Source organism: Myxocyprinus asiaticus, chromosome 14 (assembly GCF_019703515.2).
Source record: "Myxocyprinus asiaticus isolate MX2 ecotype Aquarium Trade chromosome 14, UBuf_Myxa_2, whole genome shotgun sequence".
Taxonomy (NCBI): Eukaryota; Metazoa; Chordata; class Actinopteri; order Cypriniformes; family Catostomidae; genus Myxocyprinus; species Myxocyprinus asiaticus.
In genome coordinates, this window is record NC_059357.1 from 14,128,564 (window position 1) to 14,155,156 (window position 26,593).

At 38.9% G+C, this 26,593-nt stretch overlaps 1 protein-coding gene across 1 annotated transcript; it reads right to left on the bottom strand.

Moving 5' to 3' along the window:
* Positions 1 to 1,472: 1,472 nt before the first annotated feature.
* Positions 1,473 to 24,852, bottom strand: LOC127451458 (LIM and SH3 domain protein 1-like). Its single transcript, XM_051716189.1, has 7 exons — positions 24,628 to 24,852; positions 20,353 to 20,447; positions 17,432 to 17,516; positions 13,996 to 14,103; positions 12,779 to 12,881; positions 12,569 to 12,657; positions 1,473 to 3,580 (listed from the first exon to the last, which is right to left on the bottom strand). Exons 1-7 carry the CDS (start codon positions 24,694 to 24,696, stop codon positions 3,407 to 3,409), a joined length of 723 nt encoding a protein of 240 aa, XP_051572149.1. The 5' UTR covers positions 24,697 to 24,852; the 3' UTR covers positions 1,473 to 3,406.
* Positions 24,853 to 26,593: the final 1,741 nt, after the last annotated feature.

Sequence of the window (26,593 nt, forward strand, 5' to 3'; positions counted from 1 at the left end):
ACTAGCTTATTATTTTTTAAGTAGGGCAATGAGGCTAAAGGCACCCCATAAAGGAATATTCCGGGTAATACGTAGCCTAATATTGATCACCACAAAATTGTATTTCGACTCGTCCCTCCTTTCCTTTAAAAATAGCAAAAATCGAAGTTCCAGTGAGGCACTTACAATGGAAGTCAATGGGGCCAATCCATAAACATTAAAATACTCACTGTTTTAAAAGTATAGCCACAAGACATAAACAATATGCGTGTTAACATGATTTTAGTGTTATAAAATCGCATACTAACCTTTTCTGTGTGAAGTTATAGCCAATTTTACAACTTCGTTGCCATGACAATCTCAACAAAGCATTAAATAACTGTAAAAAAATAAATTTATACAACTTTACAGCTCAAATAATAAATGTGTTTTAACAGAAGAATTATTTAAGTGCTTTTATAAAATTATAAGCTTCACGTTTTGTCTTAATACCCTCCAATCATTGGCCCCATTCACTTCCATTGTAAGTGTCTCACTGTAACCTCCATTTTTGCTTTTTTTTTATTCGAAATAATTTTTTTGTGGTAATCAACATTATGCCACAAATGCTGTCGACTGAGCTGTTGATGAGCTTAACTTGTATTGAACACAGAATATTCCTTTAAGGAATATGATATAAGGGCAATGTTTAAAGGGCAAAATTGGTCAACTTATGCAAATACTTTTGAGACAGCAAAATGCTGCTTTTTATTTTTTATATAAACAAATAAAGATAATGCTTTTAAACCCCAAATACTATCCTTTCACTGATTATTCAAATAGGCTACTTTTGATTTAATTACCTTGAACAAAACAGAAAATCACAAATAGATATGATTTCAGGGATTCTCATTAGCTTCATAAATATGCAACATTTTAAAAGTTATATCAAATGGCCTCTAAATCAGCCTTTAGACATCGTGCAAAAACAAAGAAAGTGCTATGGAAGTTTTTTGTTGCTTTTTAGTCTTTTGGGAGAATATCTAAAAAGGACTAAGAAAACAGCTACGTCTCATATGGAAGATTGGACATGATTTGCATCTATGCGAGTAAAAAATGCCTCAGCCTGATTAGATTAGTTAGACACTTAATTGTGTTAAAGTTGAGAAGGATGTGTCTGCTTCTCAGGAGGTGGGTTGACTCCAAGTTCATGTTTAGGTTCATATAGGAAAAGCCAAGATGCATCACATTTGTCATCACAGCTTCCACCTTTCAGTTCCTTTTTAATTTCCTTCCTGTTTATTCTGGTTCATTTATTCATATTAATTTATTTATTAATGACCATTACTAAAAGTAAGACATTACATCTCAGATGTGTATGACTTTCTTCTGCAGAACACAAATGAAGATTTTTGGAAGACTATCTCCACTCTGTAGGTCCATACAATGCAAGTGAATGGTGACCAGAACTTTAAAGCTCCAAAAAAACACATGAAGGCAGCATAAAAGCAATATATTAGACTCCAGTTGTTTTATTCATGTCTTGTGAAGCGACCTAATAGATTTTTTTTGTGAGAACAGACTAATAACTAATGTTTTACTGTACATCTTGCCCTTGCAGCCTCTGGGCATGATCATGCTTTCAAGCTCAATTACACTTCCTAATGCTTAAAATCATGATTGACAAGCTGCTGGTGTCAAGAGTTATATTTTGGTCTGTTCTTAGTACACTAGGATGTTGTGAATGATTGGTCATCAAATGTTATCAGATATTAATGAAATTCCTCAGAATATTTCTTTCCCCAGAAACAATTAGTGACCCAACATATTACATTGTCCTTTGAAGTTACAACAGTGAGAATAGCGTCTTGAAAACACAAAACACTGCTTGTTTTGATCATTCTCTGCATCTATATTTTGGCATTTAAGAGAACAATGATCAGTAGAATCTCATTAGTCTTTAGCACAGCAACATGTAAAGACTGCATTTGTTTCCAGTTAGAAAGACAAATACATGCTAGCCTCTAAAACATTCTAATTCCATTAACTATTCCTTCCTTCTGTTTGACAAACCCACCTGCCTTGGTATACAAATAGATTTGTTTTATTCCACTGATATTGATAAATTGACATAAAAATTCTGCCTCATACAATACCAGCAAGGCAATGAGAATAAGCATGATATGAGGAAAAACAAAAACAATAACACATTTTACAGAACAGTTCTGAGATACAGTTTCATACTATGCACATGGAATGCTCCAGAACCAAAATGGAACAGAACCAATGGAATGATTAAAATAAAATAAAAAATGTCCTTAGAATTGTGCTTGGGCTCTTTCCTCTCGCTGTACTACAATGTGGTTCTGCTCCTCTCTCGCTAAGTGACTATATAGTTTTTTCCCCTTTATAAAGAGTAAGGTACATCACTTCACAACTTCCCCGTCATTTTAAAAAGCAGGAGCAGCAGAACAAAAATAGGCTCATATATTTGAATTCATTCTGTAAAGAGCAGCATCTGGCGAAAAACCTGTGCCAAGTCAAATATGCGGATCACGGATGGTCTGCTGTGGCGACCCTTAACGGAAGCAGCCGAAAGAAGAAGATTCTGTAAAGAGGAGGAGGAATTGTGAAGGAGAAGCTTCAGTGAATATGCAAGTCATAACAAAAAGGCACCACCCCTTTCATAATGTTTAAGAGTTGAAAAAGAGGAGCCTTTTTAGATTCCAGTTTCACTACATGATGCAAATGGTCAGACATATGGAATGATTGGAATGACCAGAAATCTCATGTTCAAGCAGTGTTACAGACCCACAACCAATGAGATGTAAAACTGTACTGAATACATTACAATTACAGGCTGCAAAAAAGATAAACAAAAAAGTTAAAAGATTTGACAACTGAGGTTTGGACCAGATTCTTTCACTTACTGTCATGGCAACTGATAGAAAAGTGTTTGAGATGTCTGCGAAGTGCTCTATAGCAGGCCCTAAATATTTGAAAGGCCTGTGTGGTTATGTGTTTTCTGTTTGTGTGCACACACGCGAGAGTCGTATTAAGACTTAAGTGCCACTTGTGACAGCACCTTTCCAGGACTGAGGAAACACTTAATAATAGACAAACAGTCAGACAGACGAACAGACAGACAGGCAACAAAAGCTTTAGATAGGGAGGTGCATACAGAGAGAAAGATATGGGGAAAAGTCACAAATTGTAATTCACCATTTACGTGTGTGTGTGTGTAATGTAGGTGTGTCTGATTATATAATGTATGTGGTTACTGTTTGTTTTGGATTATAATTGGATTATAGGGGTTGATCCCCTGGTAGGACAGTTAGTGCAGGAATAGAGAAGAAAAAGATGAGATCATCTTGAAAGGCGAGATGGCACTCGGCTCATGATCTGCGTCTCTCTAATCAGCCCCATACCCCCCCCCCCCCCCTAATTTTCAGATGGCCTCTACGTAGTTAGCCGGCAGCATCCCTTGCTGGCCGGTACGCTCCACTCTTCCATACATCCATCCCTCATCAATTTGTTGCACATCCAGAATCATGTCACCGTCCTGGAACGACACCTCATCTTCATCAGCTGCAGTGTAGTCGTACACTGCTCGGTAGCGCTTCTGATACACACAAACATACACAGAATTGTTAAAAAAAAAAAAAAAAAGAACCTTATCCTAGAATGTTTAGGACAATATGCATTAGGCATGGGTGATAAAAGATCTCAACATTTTACATCCTTTTGAAGATATCACAATAGTCATGTACTTGCTCTGAAAGGTTTTTGTTTTCAGTCATATTCAAAATGTTGAATTTGTTGAAATAGTAATAGAAAGAACAAAAATATTAAAGACATAGTTAAAACTAAATCAAGGGATGTTTCCCAAAGTTTTTCAATATATGAACACAAGGAAGACTGACATTTAATCAATTTCTTATGTTAATAAACAACATTATTTACATACATTTATTTTACTATATGAAAAATGCCACAACGCCAAGGAAACTTTGAATCTATGTTTTGAATCGATTCAATATAAGTGGCAGATTGAACTAATTCACAGAAATGAATCAAACAGGTTTCAGCTACTGAAGTTTAAATCAGACATAATATTTAGAGGAATATTCCAGGTTTAATACAAGTTAAGCTCAGTTGACAGCATTTCTGTTATATACTCACTGTTTCAAATGTATAGACACAAGATTGTAAACATTATGATTTAAAGGGTTCATGTCATGAGGAATCAAATTTTCCTTGATAATTTGGCATATAAGAGGTCATTCTACTATAAAAACCTACTGTAAATTTCATAACTCAAAACTTAATACCAAATGCAAAAATTTTTTTTTAAAATATTAAAACCAAGCTACAAAAATGCCTCATTCTCTACATCCGCAACTTCCCTACGTCACTAGATGGCTTATTAATTCATGACCAACTCTACAGCAACAACATCAATGCCTACTTTACATCATCGCACCCTTGGCCCCACCCACTGGTGCTCAGTTTGTAAACAGAGAGAGAGTAGGACAGACAGGCATAGTGTGGTCTTACTATTCCTAAACACCAAAGGAGACCAATCTGGACTATTTTGAATTATTTTTGTATACAAACATGAACTACACAGACTCATTGACCATTGTCGTGTATCTCATGCTGCTTTTAAAAGACGCGGTGTCAAAGAACAACTCTGAAAAGGAGAAGCCATTCTTTTTCATTCAGCTGAGCTACATCTTGCTGTTTTGAGCACAAAAAACTGGACGCAGAAAAAAAATCCTGGACGCGTTCTTACAACCATCGGCGCTATATTTAATTGTCTGTATATATAAACATGCACTAGATCAGGGCAATTATTTTGGTACAGGGGCCACATCAGGCTTTAAGTAGTGCATGGGAGGCCACATTGTACTCCTTTTGAAATACAATGTTCTGCACTGATTTGGTTCTTGTATCTTTTAAGCGGAGAAATAGTTGTGTACTAAATTTCTGAAGTGTATATGTCACTGATGGGATTATTCTGTAATTGCCTGAAGTATTGTAATTCTCTACAAAGGTAGATAACTTTCTACCAGGAATTAAAAAATTAAGAGAGGCTAAGCATAAATATAAATAATTTATTTACCATCTCTACTTCCCTGGTAATTTATTATTAAATGTAATACTCTCTACATCATGGGTCTGTTTTTTATATATATATATATATATATATATATATATACATATACATATATATATATATATATATATATATACATATACATATATATAAAAAAAGCGCTCATGACATGTGGTGCTGATGCATCGTGGGTGACACGAGTATGAGTCCCGGCTTGTGAAGTCCTTTCCCGATCCCATTCCCACTCTTCTCCACTGTCATTTTCTGTCTCCTCTCCACTAGCTCTGTCATTAAAAATGCCAAATAAATGGGGCCTGGGTAGCTCAGTGGTAAAATACGCTGGCTACCACCCCTGGAGTTCGCTAGTTCGAATCCCAGGGCATGCTGAGTAACTCCAGCCAGGTCTCATAAGCAACCAAATTGGCCTGGTTGCTAGGGAGGGTAGAGTCACATGGGGTAACCTCCTCGTGGTCGCTATAATGTGGTTTGTTCTCGGTGGGGTGCGTGGTGAATTGAGCATGGTTGCCGCAGTGGATGGCGTGAAGCCTCCACATGCGCTATGTCTCCGTGGCAACGCGCTCAACAAGCCACGTGATAAGATGCGCAGGTTGACTGTCTCAGACGCGGAGGCAACTGGGATTCGTCCTCCGCCACCCGGACTGAGGCAAATCACTATGTGACCACGAGGACTTAGAGCACATTGGGAATTGGGCATTCCAATTTGGGAGAAAAAGAGGAAAACCCCCGCCCCCCAAAAAAGGCCAAATAAATAAATAATTGAAAATTATAGAATTTTTGTTTGTCGCAAAGTGGGCCAGTTTACTTATTTTATTCTCTAAACATTCTATTCATCACACAAATGAAAAAAACAGGCTGCATGACTATGACAAATTAATTAAGAGTTAGATTAACATACAAGTGCGAGGGACTTCAACATTTCTAAATTATACAAATAAAAATACATATTCGTCTCTCGCTTACTTTTCCTCGCGTGTCAGTGATTACCTCTCCGCACGTCAGTGATGCCGAGATCCATGTTTGGATTTTATTAAAGTTCATCACTGAGAAGGTTTGTTCTCAAACTTAGCAGCACCAAACAGCACAAGCAGCCTCAAGAAAATATAAATATCTAATTAAGGGGTTTGCATCTCTTATCTGGCAACCTTGAGCATGTAGCATGTAGCAATAGTGTGTATTTCACACACTATTGCACTTGTGTATTATGGTTGTGAGACAATAAAATAACTGAAATGTCCAATGGAAAAAAAAAATGCTTTTAGATTAAACAATGTGGAGGGCTGGATCCGGCTCACAGGCTGTTAATTGCCAATGTCTGCACTAGATGGACGTCTTTGACCGTTTTGATACATTTCCGATGATGTGCGCATCAGTGCTATATGTGTGTGCGTCTTAGTTCATCGTGCTTTGGACTGTGTACTGTATGTGCATTTTTCCGGCTCATATCAGTGTGGATTGCTTGTGAACCAGTTATAATACGCAAAGGAACTGTTATTGAAGGATGGGGAAGTTAAAAACACTATTGGACCTGATTGCAAAACTGTGAGTAAACAGTTTCATTCATGAATATTTTAAATGTCATGACTGTTTGATAGTCTATGGCACTGTTGGGCTTACAGTAAGTGAATAGTTTAGTACATTCTGATGCAATGTGCTGAATGTGTGTTATGTGTAAACCCTGAAATTTAGTTTTATAACGTTGTGGAGCTTGTTCTTTCTCTTCCGATTGGGTTTCAAATATATATGGCTGTATTTGAGGGGCTGCATGATGTTAGCCAATCATAACAGTGGCCATTTACGTTGAAGTTTTAAGGAGGTGCTTATGCCAAAACCAAGCGTTTCAGACAGAGGGAAGATAATAAAATGATATTAAAAAAAGACTATGTCATGACCGTTTTAAGTGTGATAAAATCTCTTACTAACCTCATCTGTGTAAAGTTATATACAATATCAAATTGTAAATCCCTGATTTTATTACTCTAAAATCATGTTAACCTGTATACATCTTGTTTCTATACTTTTGAAACACTGTGTATCTGAAAGTTTATGGAATGTCCTCTTTTAATTCCACTGTTAGTGCCTCACTGTAACTGTGGTTTTTAATAAATGAGGTACGAAACAATTTTTTTTTTTTTTTTTTTTTTTTTGTGCTAATCAACATTATGCCGTTCTTGTATTGAACATGGAACATTCCTTTAAACTTCACTGTAGGGCTGCATGACATATCGAATTTATCGAAATAATGCAAATGTACATATTGCATAATGCATAACACAAGGACTTGCGATAACGGAATGATTTTAATACAGTAACGGTCAAGGCCACGCAGATAGCAGAGAATAGACTGGCTGTGCGATTGTCAATTGGTGTGTGTGCATGTAGTGTGCATAGGCACTGACTCAAATGATGCAAGAAGGTATAAATGCAGGCCGGAAATCTTCAAAAGAGGGCGGGGTTACTCCAGAAGGGGGTTGGTGTCACTTCCACACACATTAAGGGTTAGGTTAGGGGCTCCCTTTATCTTTGCTGGTGGTTTAGATCTCCCGCGCCTTTTTGGAGCTCTGCCGGCAGCGATATCCTTCTCAAATTATGAAGCGTGCCACAATTTGTGCATGTAGCTGTAACTGGCACTGTCCTGTGCATTCACTCAGGATAATAATGAGACCAGACGGCAGTAAACAAATTCAAACTTAGCTTGTTTATTGGCCGCTGTGGGTATATATATCAAAGGATGGGTTTCAATTAATGGATTGTCCCATGAAATCATTCCTCTGAGTGTCAAGTTCAGTGCAGACTAACGACAAGCACGTTAAATATTGGACTCAAGACTCAAGATGGCGCCGAGTATGGCTGCTGCGTTGCGAGCTCCGACACAACTTAGCAATGGTTTGTTTGTTTTGTTTACAATTCTTATGTTTCTTGTCTTGGATGTTGCCTGCCTTATTGTCTACGACAGACAAACACTTTTGGACATTGGCTCAGCGATCTCACACCGTAAACCGGACTTCACATTCCTCAATGCCGACCCGCTGTTTACAAACACGCAAGCGGAGCCCTTTGTCTGGGCAGCACGGCCGCGGAAACGCAGGAGGAAAAGGGGAAACAGAGCCGGCGTTCTCATCAGAGTAAGACGCCGCGCAAATCGACCCCCGCTACCCACTATTCTACTGGCAAATGTTCAGTCTCTGGATAACAAGCTCTGCGAGCTGAAAGCGCGGATCTCTTTCCAACGAGAGACGAGGGACTGCTGCGTTATCTGCCTTACGGAAACTTGGATGTCTGCGGAGATTCCAGACTCAGCCATTGAACCCGCGGGGTTCTCCATGCTCTGAGCGGACAGAGCGAAAGACCTCTCAGGTAAAACTAGAGGAGGTGGTGTATGTTTTATGATCAACAAATCCTGGTGTGATCAGAGGAACATACATTCTATCAAGTCTTTCTGTTCTCCTGATCTGGAATTTCTTATGCTTCTGTGTCGACCATTCTGGCTACCGAGGGAATTCACAGCGGTCATTATCACTGCTGTGTACATCCCCCCACAAGCCGACACAGACCGGGCACTCAAGGAACTGTATGGGAGTATAAGTGAGCAGGAAACCGCGCACCCTGAGGCCGCGTTCATTGTGACCGGGGACTTTAATAAAGCCAGTTTAAAATCAGTCGCACCAAAATATCACCAGCACATTAGTTTCAACACACGAGGGGACCGGGTTTTGGACCATTGCTACTCTCCGTTCCGGGATGGCTACAAATCCCTCCCCCGCCCACCATTTGGAAAATCGGACCACTCTTCCATTCTGCTTCTGCCCGCTTACAGGCAGAAACTGAAACAGGAAGCACCCACCCTCAGAACGATCCAGTGCTGGTCGGACCAATCAGACTCTACGCTACAAGACTGTTTTGATCGCACGGACTGGGAGATGTTCCGGTCCGCCTCTGATGACGACATCGAGCTTTACGCTGATAGCGTAATGTGCTTCATCAGAACGTGTGTAGAGGAAGTGATTCCGACCAGAACTGTGCGAATCTATCCGAATCAGAAGCCGTGGATCAACAGCGATGTTCGCGCAGCACTTAATGTGCGGACCTCCGCTTTTAATTCCGGGAACGCGGAGGAGCATAAACAAGCCAGTTATGCCCTCCGAAAAACTATCAAAACAGCAAAACGCCAGTACAGGAGTAAGATTGAAGGACAGTTTAACACCACCAACTCTAGAAGCATGTGGCAGGGAATTAACATCATCACGGACTTTAAAGGGAATAAAAACTCCGCCATGAACACCGCTGCCTCTCTACCGGATGAGCTAAATACTTTTTATGCTCGTTTCGAGGGAAATAACACCGCCCTCGCGGAGAGAGCTCTCACGGCCGAAGCTACAGAGGTTAGTTCACTCTCCGTCTCTGTAGCGGATGTAACCCGATCATTCCGACGGGTGAATATCCGCAAAGCCGCGGGTCCAGACGGCATTCCGGGCCGCGTCATCAGAGCGTGCGCGAACCAGCTGGCTGGTGTTTTTACGGACATTTTCAACCTTTCCCTCTCTTTGTCTGTAGTCCCCACATGCTTTAAAACATCCACCATTGTGCCTGTTCCAAAACAATCGAAAATAACTTGTTTAAATGACTGGCGTCCTGTTGCTCTGACCCCCATCATCAGCAAATGTTTTGAGAGACTAATCAGAGATTACATCTGCTCTGTATTACCACTCAATCTTGACCCGCTGCAGTTTGCTTACCGTAACAACCGCTCCACTGATGATGCCATTGCATCTACAATACACACTGCTCTCTCCCACCTGGAAAAAAAGAACACTTATGTGAGAATGCTGTTTGTAGACTACAGCTCAGCATTCAACACCATAGTGCCCTCCAAGCTAGATGAGAAACTCCGGGCTCTGGGCTTAAACAGCTCGCTGTGCAGCTGGATCCTGGACTTCCTGTCAAGCAGACGCCAGGTGGTTAGAATAGGCAGCAACATCTCCTCATCACTGACCCTCAACACTGGAGCCCCGCAGGGCTGTGTTCTCAGCCCACTACTGTATTCCCTGTACACACATGACTGTGTGGCAACACATAACTCCAATGCCATCATTAAGTTTGCTGATGACACGACGGTGGTAGGTCTGATCACTGACAATGATGAAACAGCCTACAGAGAGGAGGTGCACACTCTGACACACTGGTGTCAGGAGCACAACCTCTCCCTCAACGTCAGTAAGACAAAGGAGCTTGTGGTGGACTTCAGGAGAAAAGACAGAGAACACAGTCCAATCACCATCAATGGAGCACCAGTGGAGAGAGTCAGCAGCTTCAAGTTCCTGGGTGTCCACATCACTGAGGAACTCACATGGTCCGTCCACACTGAAGTCGTTGTGAAGAAGGCTCATCAGCGCCTTTTCTTCCTGAGACAGCTGAGGAAGTTTGGAATGAACCGCCACATCCTCACACGGTTCTACACCTGCACTGTGGAGAGCATCCTGACTGGCTGCATCTCCGCCTGGTACGGCAATAGCACTGCCCACAACCGCAAAGCACTGCAAAGGGTGGTGCGAACTGCCAAACACATCATCGGAGGTGAGCTTCCCTCCCTCCAGGAAATATATACAAGGCGGTGTGTGAAAAAAGCTCGGAGGATCATCAGAGACTCCAGCCACCCGAGCCATGGGCTGTTCTCACTGCTACCATCAGGTAGGCGGTATCGCAGCATCAGGACACGCACCAGCCGACTCCATGATAGCTTCTTCCCCCAAGCAATCAGACTTCTGAACTCTTGATCTCCCACGATCAAAATACATCATCCCTGCACTTTATTACTCTTTTATCTCACACCGGACTGTCATAAATTATATTACTGTCATTATATTATGTCTCTCTCAACAACTGACTATCAACCGACAGCCTGAATGTCAATACAGTACAATACTGTACATTCTATATATATACTTTTTTCATATATATTTTAATTTTTATTGAATAATGTGTATCTATATAGTATCTATATAGTAAAAAACAAAAAAAAAACAAAAAACAAAAACAGCATATTGTATACTGTGCAATGTATGTTATTATTGTATATTGTTGAGTGTAATTGTGTATAACAGATGTTTAAATTGTGTTGTGTTAATTTGATGTTTTAAGTTGTGTAATTATGTATAACAGATGTTTAAATTGTGCTGTGTTAATTTGATGTTTTAAGTCGAGTTTAATTATGTATAACAGATGTTTAAATTGTGTTGTGTTAATTTGATGTTTATTGTAGATTGGCGTATGTCTCATCACTGTCACGACTGCTATGTTGATCGGAACTGCACCCAAGAATTTCACACACCATTGCACTTGTGTATATGGCTGTGTGACAATAAAGTGATTTGATTTGATTTGATTTGAAACTAAAGCAGAAAGCGAATCTACGGCAAGCGCTTCTGGACATAATTTTTCAAAAATTAAAATCCCATTTTGAATTAATTAATACATATGTGAATTACAGTGTAAAAATGAAATACAATATTTTACAACAGATTATTTTAGGATATCCCACAATATGATAAAATGAACTTTGTATTCATATATTTTTTTTTTTACAAAAAAAATAAAAATAAAAAATAATAAAAAAATACATAGGGGGCCTGGGTAGCTCAGTGAGTAAAGACGCTGACTACCACCACTGGAGTCGTGAGTTCGAATCCAGGGCATGCTGAGTGACTCCAGCCAGGTCTCCTAAGTAACCAAATTGGCCCAGTTGCTAGAGAGGGTAGAGTCACATGAGGCAACCTCCTCGTGGTCGCTATAATGTGGTTCGCTCTCGGTGGGGTGCTTGGTGAGTTGTGCGTGGATGCCGCGGAGAATAGCATGAAGCCTCCACACGTGCTATGTCTCCGTGGTAACGCGCTCAACAAGCCACATGATAAGATGCGTGGATTGAAGCCACCGCAAGGACATAAAGCACAATGGGCATTCCAATAAAAAAAGGGGAGGAAAAAAATATATATATCTGCTGCATAGCTAATGGTAAAAACTGTATATTTTACAGTCTATAAGCAATTTAGAACAAAACAACTATGCTTGTGATCTCTGGGATAGGGATTTTTTATTCCAATAAACTTCAGTTTATTTAGGCGGTGGGGTTTCCGATGTTCCACGCACTCCGATGACATCTTCATAGGATTATCGTATCGCATATCACATTTTCCAACAATTTATAGCATATCACATTTTTCCTCCATTTCGCGCAGCCTTACTTCTCTGTCTTTATGCACAAGACAACGATCGTAAAACTAGTAAAAATGACATGGTTTGAAGGAAACTTAATGGCCAAAACAAAAGATTAAAATTTTACATTAAAATTTATTGTGAAATTAATGTTGTTACTTAATTCTCGTTTAATCACCATCAAATTATCAATAACTTGATATCACCAAGCCCTAGTATGTGTCCAGAGTTTAAGTAGTAATGTGTTTTAAAAGAGTTTGTTACCCCAGAACTGGGAGGAGGGGCAGCAGCAGCCTGACGCACAGGCTCAGGCTCATAGTGATAGTTCTCAGATGCTGCTGGGGGCTGATATGCTACGAGAAAGACAGAGAGAGAAATAAAATGTCATTATTTTTTGGCCCACTGAAAACTGGAACTGCTATGATCCATAACAGACAAAGAACAAAATGAAATAAAGATGGCAAGATTGTGTACCTGGAGTTGTGATTTGTTGAGGTGTCTGTGGGTGGTGAGGTGGGTGGTGAGGTGGGGCATCGCCACCCATTCGGCTCTTCTCAAAATCCTCATGGTATTTAATCTAAAACACACACACACACACACAGACAGATACACAGTGTAAAAACAGAGCAAGGGAGTTAACTATGGTGTTCATCACAACCAAAGAATGCTATGGGACCAGTATCATGAGCACAATTAGCTGTGGAGATCCAACACTAAATTAGTGTAAAAGAATAGTGTTAAAGATTTAGGTAAGTTTATGTGTTGTGAAGACACAGTGTGCATCTTGTTTTCTGTTGGCCGTGCACAAAAATCAACACATAACACTGTTTCTCTGACATCTTTGCAGTGCAAAGATTTAGGCCTAAATAGCTGTACCAAAGAAAAGACCTACTGCAGTTCTGAATGAAAATGTTACAATGACATCATTGTTGGTTAGATTTTGAATGAAGAACATTCTAAAAGTGGAAGTTAACAGGAGATTTTTTATTTTTTTATTTTGAATTTGTTTAAAACCAAAAACATAGTACAGCTAAGTCTGAAATTATCCACAAATGTGATGAAGAACATAAGCAGAGTACTTAAGAAATAAACTTACTGCCTTGTAAGCACTGTGCAAACAGTCCCTCATTTTGTAAAGTGGTGGTTTCAGTAAGGTTTTCATTTAATTAAACTGTTTGATTCTGAGCCAGTAAGATAATTAATAGTAGTTCCTGTACTATCCACAAGGTGTCTCCCTAGCCAATCTGAAGGGTGCCATCTTGCTTGCTTTTATACCAACAGGAAATGACATTGCAAAAAAGTAGGTGACCTTAGTGTTGCTAGGCAACATTAAGTGCACACTTTAGCCAACAGGTGTAGTATGAAAAAGGAAGGGTGGGACAAAATATGTGGCCTTTTTATATGATGAAGAGTCAAGGTCAAACTCCTTAAGTCTACTAGGTGACAATTCATTAATGAGCAATGAATGGAAAGAGTTCATGTTACATCTGTGTGAGTGTTATAGGTAGGAAAAAATGTGGGCATAGAAAGGTGAGTGATATGGGAGAAAAAAAGAATTATATACAAGAGAGAGATAATTAAAAAAAAGAAACTTGACAGCCTTGCTCAAAAATAAAATCTAAATGAACGATGCTTCCATGCAGGTCCTTTGATATATAGTTGTGCATTTTGGCGTCAAGTTTTAGACATACGTTGCTGATTTGGTCTTGTGTTTTCTTGATTCTCTGCATCTCTGGTGTGTCAGCCACAACACTAAAGCCTTTTCCTTTGCTCTTCTCAAATTCCTCCTTATAGAGCACCTGAAACACACAAACACACAAATGAATAACAAAAATGGGGATTCAGGAAATCAAAAACCCCCTTTCCGCATGCAAGAGATACACAGGTATACAGATTTCTTTTTAGGTTATACGGAGACCCCAAAAAGTTTCTGGACTTGTTTGGATGCTGAAGGCACACTTAAAAATGTATGCCTTTCATTGCAAATTATGTTTTTCTCTGCCATTTTTGCAATTACTTTTAACCAGCTGGTCCCAAGGTCAATTGTAGTGGATGTATGCAGTGTTTCTCTCAAGAGGTGTACACAGGTGTTCACCACATTACCCAAGTCAAACCTCTATTATTTAAACTATATTAACCTCTACTACTTCGACATCTTTTTGTGAAATGTTTTGCTTGAAAAGTGTGCTTGTTTTATCTTTCTTGTAAAAAATGTATGTATGACATCATGACATTTGGTCATGAGACATGCAAGAACCAATGAGGTTTGATTTTATCGACGTTGCCGCCATTTTGGATCGAGCGATGTTTCCATATGGTGTTATTTCTTTATTTGTGAATCCTCGTTTCCTTGCTCCTCCATCCTCAAACCCGTGACCCAGAAACAGATCAAAGTCTGCCATCATAAAGGATGTATCAATTCTCTAAATCCACAGTGAGGAGGCAAGAATCCAGGATGGAGGAAGCTTCCAGAGGATGCTTGAGCGAATCCTATGTGGAAGACTTTTTTGTTGAAACACCTAACACATGCATAAATTCTCCTCCCCCTTCACATCTGGCAAACAGTTTTAATCCATGTTTCACCTTTGCAGTTTAAATAAACCATTATGGTCACATACTTCAACAGTGCATCTTGAATTATTGGTATTTTTTATGAATATATTAATAAATAAATTTTCAACAACATAACAGAAAGTGCTTTTGAGGCTTAACAGGACATTTCATTTTACAAAAACATCTTGCTTCGAATCCTCAGTCCTTGTTTCCTTTCCTTGCATTCTTTACTCGTTTCCAAAGAGGGTGGAGCTAGGAAGCAAGGAAAGGAAACAAGGATGCACAATTTCAGAAATGAGAAGCGCCCATAGTTAATCAATGATTTGCAGTGATTTGATTTGATACTGAAAATGTCATCATACAAAATGATTGTATGCCTTCAGAAGACTTGGAATATGACACATGGACTACTTTCATGACACTGAAGCCCGTACACACATGCCGCGACTTCCAGCGAATAGATCTCATTCATTGTCAGTGAAAGCTGGCAACTTCTGGCGACACCGAGCAATAACAACCTCTTGCGACTAGATGTGGGTGTAACGAACAACACGTCAAAATTGAGTAAAGATTAACTTTATGCAAAGGAGGACTGACTTTTGGGAGCGACAACCAATAGGAATGAAGAGGGTGTCAGTGGATCTACGTCACCAGTCTCCATTGAGATAATGGAGTCAAGAACAGGCAAGACAAAGGAAAAGTTTGTGTGAGTGATTTCACTCTTCTATATGATTTGTCTAAAACCACATACATGGATATGATAAAAAAAATTATGCATGGAAAAGAAATTTTTGGCAGTCTGAGTGAGTTTGATTCATACATTGATAGATCGTTTGTCATATTAATGTTATGATGTATTGAGCACTGCTGCAGTTCATATAAAAACATCCTCTGCAGAATGTGCATTTTTTTGGGACAAGAAAACTGATTCCTTGTCAAATTAGAATAAAATCTTAGTTTTACTAGGAAAATGCCTCACCTGTGATCAGATTTTCAAGAGATATGGCCAGATTTGCAGTCCACCAATATTGTTAGAGCGACAGCAGTAGGAACACCCACTAGCGACTTCACTGTACAGAGACTAGCGACATCAAGCGATGAAGTCGCTGCATGTGTGTACAGGGCTTTAGGGTTATACCATGTCTACACCAGAAGTGTCTGTTGATGTGGTGACACAACGGCTTGAGAAGGTCTACACTAAAATCGGGGAAGTGAACATTCAATATGACATGCAAACAGCACAAACCAATCAGCTGTGAGCTTGATTAATAAAGTGTCTGGGGTAGCTCTACAGCGCATTAGCAATAGTACCAGGCATCCGTTTACTGTTTTACATACATTTTATGATGGCAGACGTTTTCCAGTGTAGACAGCATCTTTGATATGAATGGGAAAGATATGCTTTTGATGCGACACATCCGGTGCAGACAGGGTGTTACGGTTAGCGTTAAAGTGAGTCACTGTCTACTGCCATTTTATTGAATTAAAGAATTAGTTCACCCAAAAATGATTTACTCACCTTTAAGCCATCCCAGATATGTATGTCTTTCCTTCTTCAGCAGAACCGAATGAAGATTTTTATAAGCACATTTCAGCTCTGTTTGTCAATACAATGAAAGCAAAGGGGTGCCATGACGCTGCTGGCTGTTTGTCGGTCCAAAAGGCGTATTTAGGCAGCATAAAAGTAATCCACATGACTCCAGTCGATCAATGAATGTCTTCTGAAGCAAATCGATAGGTTTTGTAAAAAACAAATCAATAATTTGTAACTTTAAATCATTGCTTCTGCCCACCACTGTATTTCAGTTTGAAATGACCTTACTCTCACGTGACATTCGTTCCTCTGCTGTATACAAAGTGCGCGCTTCCGACTTCTCGCATGAACGCGCCATTGCGCTTACGTCACGCAACAGCTCTGTGATGGGTCGACTGATAGCAGGAAGCATTTTTTAAAAGTTAAAAGTTTTAATTATCGATTTATTTTCTACACAAACCTATCGATATGCTTCAGAAGACATTTATTGATGGACTGGAGTTAACTGGAGTAGTTTTATGCTGCCTAAATATGCCTTTTGGACCGTCAAATAGCCAACAGCATCACAGCACCCATTCTCTTTCATTGTATGGACATACAGAGCTGATATGTGCTTATAAAAATCTTAATTTCGGTTCTGCTGAAGAAGGAAAGACATACACATCTGGGATGGCTTAAAGGCGAGTAAATCATGAGAGAATTGTCACTTTTGGGTGAACTAATCCTTTAAGCAAACAGGACTGAATAAAATGTTCTCCTTTAGTGCTCCACACTTTTCACTTTTTTAATTTTTCACCTTTGGGTGAACTATCCCTTTAAGTGTCAAAATACTTTTTGGGGCCACTATATCAGGTGGAGCTCTGAGAGAAGATTATGATTGTGATTCAGACATTGTTTAGCTATTATGTGCCAAGGAGGAGATTGACTAATGCCACAAAAACTTGACCAGACAAGAAACTGTCTTCATTTATTTAAATGATCTCCACAGTTTAGTGTTAAAACCCATAGTGAGCTGAAATAAAGCACACTGTGTGATGTACCTGGCTCTGCATCTTGCTCTGCTGTTTAAGGCGCAGGTTCTCTGGAGTGTCTGCAACACTGGTGAATGATGTCTTCGGATAGTGTCTGAAACACATACATGTAGCCCTTACAGTTAGCATCAAAATATGAAATGTATGCATTAAAATACAGCAAATGTCTACTGCCTGTTAAATTCAATTGTTAAGTAGCACCTTATTCTATTTACCTTTAACCTATAAACTGTGGAAGCTAATTGCATATTGGTTATAAAAGGCTTTGCCTCGTCAATGAGCGGACTCAACGATATTACAAATAAAAATGTATGTTTCTTAACAGTGTTGATAAAGACACAAAACCATGAATAATGCATGGCTGTTAACTGTAAAGGTCTCATTTTACTCATCACTTATTAGTGTGGGGGCACTGTAGGTGCAAGACTATAATTTGTGAGACCTAACAAGGCAGCTTAAATTTCGTATTTTACGAAACAACACAACACAGAATTAGGGTGACAGCAACAAACTCCACCACAATCAACCAATGCAAACACCTAATTAGGGCATCAGCAATAAATGGAACCGTAACCAAAAATTTCCACTAATTACAAAAACACCAACTGATCTCAGAACTATTACACTAATTATTTAACTATAATTAGTCAATCATTTAACTACATACCAACACATAATGTGCCATGACAAGTCTCAAGAGGACTAATTCATTAAAATGAATAATTCTTTGCACAAACCACAACTGAGCCAATCAAACATAGTGGCAAAAGAGCAGACACTGTTTTTGTTTAGTCTCCTCTGCATAATACACAGAAGCTGTGTTGCTGCTGGCAGCCACCACATGATATATTAAAGGGGTTAGTCAAACTGGAAATATAGACTAATTTAGCACTAATTCAAAAGACAGTCCAAATATTTTAGCCCATCATGTTGTGGATTACAACCTTGGTTCAACCACATCTGTTGTGCAAATATGTAGCAATATATATATATATTTTAATACAGTCATAGGTTGAAAGCAAATTTTGTTTTGGTCAATATTATTAATTGACCAAATTATTAGTTATTATTATTATTATTATTAGTTGGTAGTCCAAAACTTCACTTCAAATCATTCAGTGTGAATCATATTTTAGTCTCTGTTAAACAAATGTGCTCAGTAAAGCGTTACAACAAACAAACAGGCACACAGTGGAAAACAAACTTAAGAAACTTATAAAATGGCATCAAGCTTGATTTCTATTTATATATCAGTTTTATATCAGCAGATAATCTTAACATGATCCAATCAGATGCTTTTTTCTTCCGTTGGACGTGTAATTAGTCCAGTCATTCTGAGAAGTCAGGCCTTTTTATCTGTTGGACGCTAGAGGAAATTACTTTGCCATGCTCACTTACTCAGATAATCTCCGTGATAAGGACTGAGTAAACAGTGGAAGAAGCAGATCTAGACAGAGGGACAGACATAAATCATTGTCTAAATAAAAATAAAATCCCTTGTGTATTACTTGAATTTGTGTGAGAGAGTGTGAAAAACAAGAATCTTTACAGTTCAGGGACATTTGAAAGTTTGCAGATTTCAGCATAAATTCAGGATGTATGAAGGTATGTAGTGGCATATTGTGTATGCCAGCTTGATATTATAATTGATCTCATTTATTTTGGCCATGCCAAAGCAGCTAAGCCTAGTGGTCTGCATTTAAAGGTGCTGAAAGCAAAAAAAAAAAAAAAAAGTTTTTTTTTTTTTTATGATGAAATGATATGCAGAAAACACCCCTATTACCTGTCAGACACCACTAAAATATGTGCCATGAAATATCACACCTGTTTCCGTAACAGCCCTAGGCTGGGTAAACAGCATGGAAAAGAAGTCCATGGCCACAATCAGATAGTCTGTTTAGCCAATCAGAAGACTTTCTGCCTGTCAATCATTGAGCACATTTACATGCACTATGAAAACTGTTTATTTCAGGGTTTTTGCAGTAACTGCCGCTGTAACGAAACATCATGTAAATGAGAATGCCGATTAAGAGAAAGTGGTTTAACACACCTAGGTTTCTCTCAGAGAACACAGCTTAATGTGGTCATGTAAACACACAAGTGGTGTCCTAATAATTTTTTTTTAAGTGTGCATGTGCATGAACAGACTGGATAACAAACGTCATAGGATGGAGCTCAACAACAAGTCAACACAGCGGAGACAATTCAACATTTGTGGGAGTACAGTGGGAAAAGCACATTTACAATAAACTATACCAATTTATACATACCAATGTAAAATATCGACAGTCCATCACATTTGCGTATATGCGCTCATACATTGGGGGAATCCCAAAGTTTGATGTAAGAGGGAAAGCCCACTATTGCAGCGCAATTCCACTGCAGGTCAGATAGAAAGCTAATGAAACAAACACGGCAACAACTGGAATATCTGGAAATAAAGTGAAGCAACGGAGAATAAAAAAGCAAAGTCTTTCTCAGATACCATGTATGTTATTTACACAATCGTTACTGGGATATTACGTTGCTGTGGCAAAAGCTGCTTACTGACGATCCGCATGTATATGGGAGTAAAGAGCATGCCGCATTTGCAGTGCATATAAACAAGAACGCTGCCTTCTCGTAATAACCTGCTTTCTCATAATAAGCCACTTTCTGGTGTCCATGTAAATGTAGTCATTGTGCGCCTTCACAGGGCAGCCCATATATGCTCATATAAGTGCCCATACGGTGCCCTACTCCTGCAAAATGCTCAGGGCAACTCTCTGCCCTCCATCAGATCCAGCACAACAGTCTCTAATGTGCTTGTGTTCATGCTCGTGTCTTTGGAATGCAGAGTTTTGGAATAAAAAAAAAAAGCATGGAAGTATTCAAATGCCACAGTCCCTATAAAAATAAACACAAAGTATACTCAAAGCAGGGATACTTACGCATTACAGTATGGTCTCTTCTCAAAGCCTTTATAGTTCTTCATGTTTAGAGTCATCTTACAAACTTCACAGCTAAAGCATCCTTTATGCCAGAACTGAAAAAGAGAGGGGGAAGGGGTCAAGGATTAAAGGCATGTAAATATATTTGTGTTGTGGGGTGCATACAAGAGATATGGGGAGATAATATGCAATAGCATCAGTACAGACAAAGACAAATAAAACGATCAATGACAAACTCATTCAAATCCCCCAGTCTGGCAAATTCAGTTGCTACAGACATTGCAAAGTCTATGCGGTTCTCTCCTGAGGATTAAATGGGTGGGGGAAAAAACAATGAAGCACTTGTTCTTGGAAAGTCCTTGGAAGGAAAGATGGGATCCAGCACCACATGTGTCGCAAAAGAAGCCAAACTTGAGGTTACTTGTACTCTCCGACTACAAAAGTACAAGTTTTTCTGTGTTTGAATGTATTAATTTTAAAGACTTTCTGTACGAGAGAGCTGTGAAGACATTTTATTGCACCCCCAGGAGCACACTGGTTGTCAAGTGGTTACTAAGTGAGTTACATCACCATTTTCCCAGCTTCTTGCAATATAAGGGTAATTGGAAAGAAAGCTCCAGAATCTGGCAAATACCTAGTCACTGCTGATATACTGGGCTCTAAATGCTAAACATCTAAATAAGCTTCACAACAAGTATGCGTGTAGCTGGAATCTGTGCTAGACTTTGATCAGCAAGTTTCATTAATGTTGATCATGGGAGTGTTTCAGTGATATCAGAGGACACCCCCCACACACACAGAGAAAAATGGACTGGAGCATCTGACCTGACCCACTACCCTACATTCCAACTATACACACAGTCAAGCATGATAACTGAACACGCAAGGCTTGACTGAGATAAAAAAATCATCCCTGGAAAAATCCCCACATGTTTCCCTGTGATGGTTTCAGTTTAATCGGGTAGCATAGTTTTGTCACACAAAGTATTTTGAGTGGCACACTACTCGACCAGCCTAATGGGATAAGTCCCTGTGCTCCTGATGGCCAGTGTATCCTTGTGCACACTTATAATTAAGATGTTTGACTTTCTATATAAAAAAATTATTATTTTATTTTTGTCAGCTGTAATGTACTAAAAAACAGTACTTCGCATGCATGCATGAGTGTGCCAGCACAAAAATAATACATATAGGAGCAATACCAAAGACAGGAAGCTGCCAGCAAATGCTCGAGTATTTCAATTTTTTTTGCAACTGAACAATGAGGTGTGCATATGAAAAGAAAAACAGCTGATAACGGATTAATCAGCCGATATTATATATTATTCTGTGTGTGTGTGTGTGTATATATATATATATATATATATATATATATATATATAAAATGTGTTCAAAAAAGTTATGTCTTTTCTTACTGTGACAGGGTAGCCCAGATACAGAGGCTACAAGAGTCCAAATTGAATTAAATCCCAGATGCAGTTTATTGTGCAACCAAAATACCAATAAAAACAAAAAACAAAACAAGATTTGGTTCATAATGCGGGCCAGGGTCCAAAATTAATTTATTAGCTTATTAGATGAAAAAAATAGCAGCCAGTCAGACTTCTTGCAGGCTATTTTTCTATACAGACATGAGAGACAAATTAAAAATACTGTATGACTGTTTAAAAGTGAGCTGTTATGTTGAAATGCCTGGAAGTCCATTCAGATTTTATAGACCAAAGAATCCATTCACTGGGGGCCTGGGTAGCTCAGCAAGTAAAGGCACTGACTACCACACCTGGAGTCGCAAGTTCGAATCCAGTCCAGGTAACATGCTCAACAAGCCACGTGATAAGATGCACGGATTGACAGTCTCAGACACAGAGGCAACTGAGATTCGTCCTCCGCCACCTGGATTGAGGCAAGTCACAACGCCACCACAAGGACTTAGAGTGCATTGGGAAATTGGCATTCCAAATTGGGGAGAAAATGGGAGAGAAAATAACAAAATAATCTGTTCACTTTTCATGCATCAGCACGCTGATAAATATGATGTCTACAAATGTGGACACTGGTACCACATTTCCACAAAAGTAGAATTTTTTTTAATAATAACTTTAATATACATTTTGTTATGTTTAATTTTGTTATCTCTGTGCAATACGATTCTATTCATTAACATTAGTAAATGCATTCCTATATGTTTACTGTGCAGTTTTACATTGATAAATGTATTCATCCAAAAGCTGAAAAATATTACTTTCAGAGGCTTTATATGGAGTTAGGATGAAAATAAAGAGCATTTTGGACTGTTCTGAGACCAGTGCAGACAGACAGCTCATTGGAGGTTAAGTCATTCACTAAAAAGTGAGCAAGGGATCATCCTAACTTTTTATGCAGCTAAGTGCATTAAATCCTAGAATCCAACAAAAAGTTCAGTTTCAGGCTGCAGATGATGTTTGGACCACTCAACATGTTTGGCAGACATGGGACAATGGTAATCAGTTCATAGATTCAGAATTTATAATGTATAATTTTATTTTAACATGGTTGGGAGTGATTGGATGATGTCTTTGAATAAGAATTATTTATTCAGCTTTACAGAAAATGAGCTGTAATATCTGTAACGTCTCAAAAACATGAATAACCAACACTCCTGGAAACATAAACAATTTGACTTTCTATAGTTTAGTGTTATTTAAAATTTCACAACACAGTCTCATTATTTTCATTTTTGGGTGAACCTAAAGGTCACTGGTAAAAGATAGCAGAACGTTGTTTTAAATCGAACTCGAAGACCACCATTCTTGGGTGTGGTTGTTCAGAGACATTCTCCAGTATGACAGCTGATGAACTCAAGCACTGAAGCAGAATGACAAGCGATTGTTGGCCCGTCTTCAAGCTGAGGGAAACATAAGCATGCCACAACTGAATGACTGTGTGAAGGAATGTGTGTGGCCTTTTTCTTGAGGCCATGAATGGGAACCAAAGTGTGCTGTTTTAGCTTTTTTTAAAGGATTTGTGGGAGGTGTGCCATCACACGCCCCCCACGTTTGCAGTTACATAAACTGCATCCTCATGTGCAGTCCATCTTCAAGCGTAATAGCAATTCCTTAACGCTGTTTCGTCCAATGCCATCAAGAGTCTGTCAGCAATCGATTAATGTGCTTTGAAAGTCCATTATACACGTTATCACCCTCACCCGCAAGCATTTGCTCTGCATAACAATACACCAAGGCGGCCCCACCCTCTGAAGCATCTAAAGCAATTCAAAACATTCGAGATTTCACCACATACTCAAAAAACTGAGCGATAAGGATATGGGTTAAGAGTGGGGGTGGGGACTGTTTACAAAATGCCTTGCTTCACAAGAGTGTCGAGTAGCAACACTTCCTCTGGCCGGGTGGTAAACATGAAGAACAGACTTGCAAAACATGCTCACAATGTAAGTGCAGGGCCCGTCTGGTATAACTGTCAGTGCTGGGCAGGTCTTTCAAGACAGCATGTGAAATGTCTGCAACAATTGCATGTTTTCATCAAAGCGCTTCAACCCACAATGCTTAGGTACATACAATACTTAAAGATACTGATATTCGGAAAGCAACAAATGTGGACACAAATGATTATATCGCCCACTGCTTGGTATTTTAAAACAACAAACAGGCCTAAACAACATGGAGCTGAAGTTGTACATCTGCAATCCTGGGTGGACAACAAAACCCCCAAGATCATGTATATCACCATGATGTACGGCTGTTATAATCTGTTTATTACGTGTCTCGAAGGGCGGGCTCTTTCAAATAAAGCATCTTTGCCATGACTTGTACTGTTTTGGGTTTTTCACGTCCACCATGTCGACCACAGGACAGACTGACACGTCATAAACAAACCTCCTCCTTGCGACCGAGGCCAAAAACAAGCTCGTGCCGTTTGGTTTAGTCAAATAACGACCCCCGCCACAACGATCAATCGATATCCGCCCAATATGATCTGTTTTTCCACACAGTTAAAAGCATGTTTCTGTCGATACGATCGGCAACTTGTAGCATGCAATGAAGTTGTCGCAATCTAGGCTCTACATTACTAGCAAAAAGGATGCATTGCCCATTCGCTACACGCTTCCGTTCTGATCACAATCTGAATAGCCACAAAAGGGGAAATACCCGTTTTAGGGCACACTATTAAACATGTATATCAAATAAATACATTTAAAAAAAACAGCGATTTATACCTCATTTTCATAGCAAGAGGTGTGCGCTATGCTACCGTATGCTAACTTTCCACTAGCCTTACCTTGTCAAGACAATTCACTTTTTCGGTGGGATACACCACTCGGTTACATCTGCCACACAGTGGATTCATTTTGGAGGAATATAACGGCGCTGACTGAGATGAAAAACGATAAGCAGAATAAAATGTGGTTGATACAGCGCGAGGTGTGGATCGCTAGCCGTTGACGAGTCCAATTCGCACCGCTGGCTGTCAGCGAACGAATCCGACACGGAAGGCGCGCGCACGGCGCTGCTGTGTCTTGCTGCGCGGTCCCGTGCAAAGATAAATAAGGGCATTCAGCGGTGGACTTTCACTTCCGAGTACAAAGCCTTTATCAATTGAATATTCCTGCTCAAATTGTCATATCTGAACATTTTAAATAACAAACAGATCCTTTTAGAGGTGCAAACTGATTGATTGCAATTGAGTGTTGCTGCTGTCTTTTTAGTTAAACGATTACGTTTTAGAACACGCACTGAGTAGTAGCTGTAACTAAGTAAGCGTTCTTTATATTTATTCCGTTTTCAACACATTACCTCTTATAACAAGATAAAAACAGCTGGTCTAGATGTGTAAATAGTAGTGTACACATCTTAAGGGTTGTTCATTTAAAACTGTTTCACAAAGGCCATTTACATAGTATATCCAGAACAGCATGATCAGGGACTGACTGGGTCTAAAAAGTGGCCCTGGACTTTGGCCCAGAGCGGCCCACCAAACCCGGTCTGCAACACACCACACCATAACACACCAGCTCATTGATTTCAGGCTCACTTTCCAATTTTTGTGTTGGGGAAAAAAAAGAAGACGACATTTCTATTGACTGCTAGTCATGACTACAGGCCCCACAGTGCAAAAATGTTCATAACTTTAAAACATATAAAACCACTGTAAATGTGTTGAGTGGATTTTTTTTTTTTAGAGAAAGCACTAAAACAAGCACTTTATAGCTAAGACAAATAACATGTCTGAAAACTTTTTTCCCCAACTTACAGATGTTACAAATGTAGCCTGCATGAAAGTTCAAGGGAAAGTGTGTATTTTAGGTGCTGTGACAAGTCAGCATTTCTTCAAAGTCTTTAAAGATCTTAATCACCATTCAACTTTTTATTTAGAAGTGCAAATATACTATTGTCTTAGTTAATATGAGGTTGTGGAAACAACAAGTCTAATAATAATAATATACTGTATATGTATATATAGCTATACAAGATCATAAAATGTTGTTTAAAATAGTTGGATGAAAAAAGTGTCTCACAGCAGGACACAGTGCTTAAAATTGAATGTCAATAACACACATAACTGTGTAAATGTTTATTAAAAAAAAAAAAAAAAGTTGGCCAGAATATGTACATATTTAAATATATGTAAAACAAAATAAACATACATCTTAAAGTGTAGAAGATATTTTTTGAAGATATTTTGCAGATTAATTGCTCATATTTTCACTCTATGTGAGTTTGTTACATCTTTATATCTGCAGAGTTTTAATTCCTTCCCCAGATTATTCTTGAGAAAAAGTGAAAAGCCCTTTGACATGCTTTGACAAGCGCCGTTTCTGCTATCCTTTAAACAAAGTAAGCCTCAAAGACTCAAATAGGCACAAAGTAATATTGTTCATGACTTATTTTCTGCATTTTTATCAGGCGTGAGCATTATTCAGCAAGCTGCACTTCAGCTGCCTGCAGTATGAATAAATTATGCAAATGACTATGTACTCCTCATAGCTTTACTTTTTGTACATTTTACATAAGCTGCTGTTATTGTATTTGTTGTAACTTGCAGTTATTTGTCATTTTGTGATTATTCAGAGCTCATCTTATACTTATGTTGTCACCATTATTGTGATTTGTATGTTGAATAATAAGGTCTATGAGAGGTACAGACTTAATGCGCATGTACGAAAATGAGCTACGATGTGTAAGTAATTTTAAAATAAAAGTAATTTCAGTTTATCAATATAAAAACCAGTGTATTGGCTTTACCT

What these genes read in the sequence shown, in the direction of transcription:
- LOC127451458 (XM_051716189.1), bottom strand. Translation starts at nt 24,696, where the DNA reads ATGAATCCACTGTGTGGCAGATGTAACCGAGTGGTGTATCCCACCGAA. An exon ending in AAGAGACCATACTGTAATGC is followed by an intron (nt 17,517 to 20,352) that starts GTAAGTATCCCT and finishes TATGTGTTTCAG; the next exon opens with ACACTATCCGAAGACATCAT. An exon ending in TCAACAAATCACAACTCCAG is followed by an intron (nt 12,658 to 12,778) that starts GTACACAATCTT and finishes TCTTTCTCGTAG; the next exon opens with CATATCAGCCCCCAGCAGCA.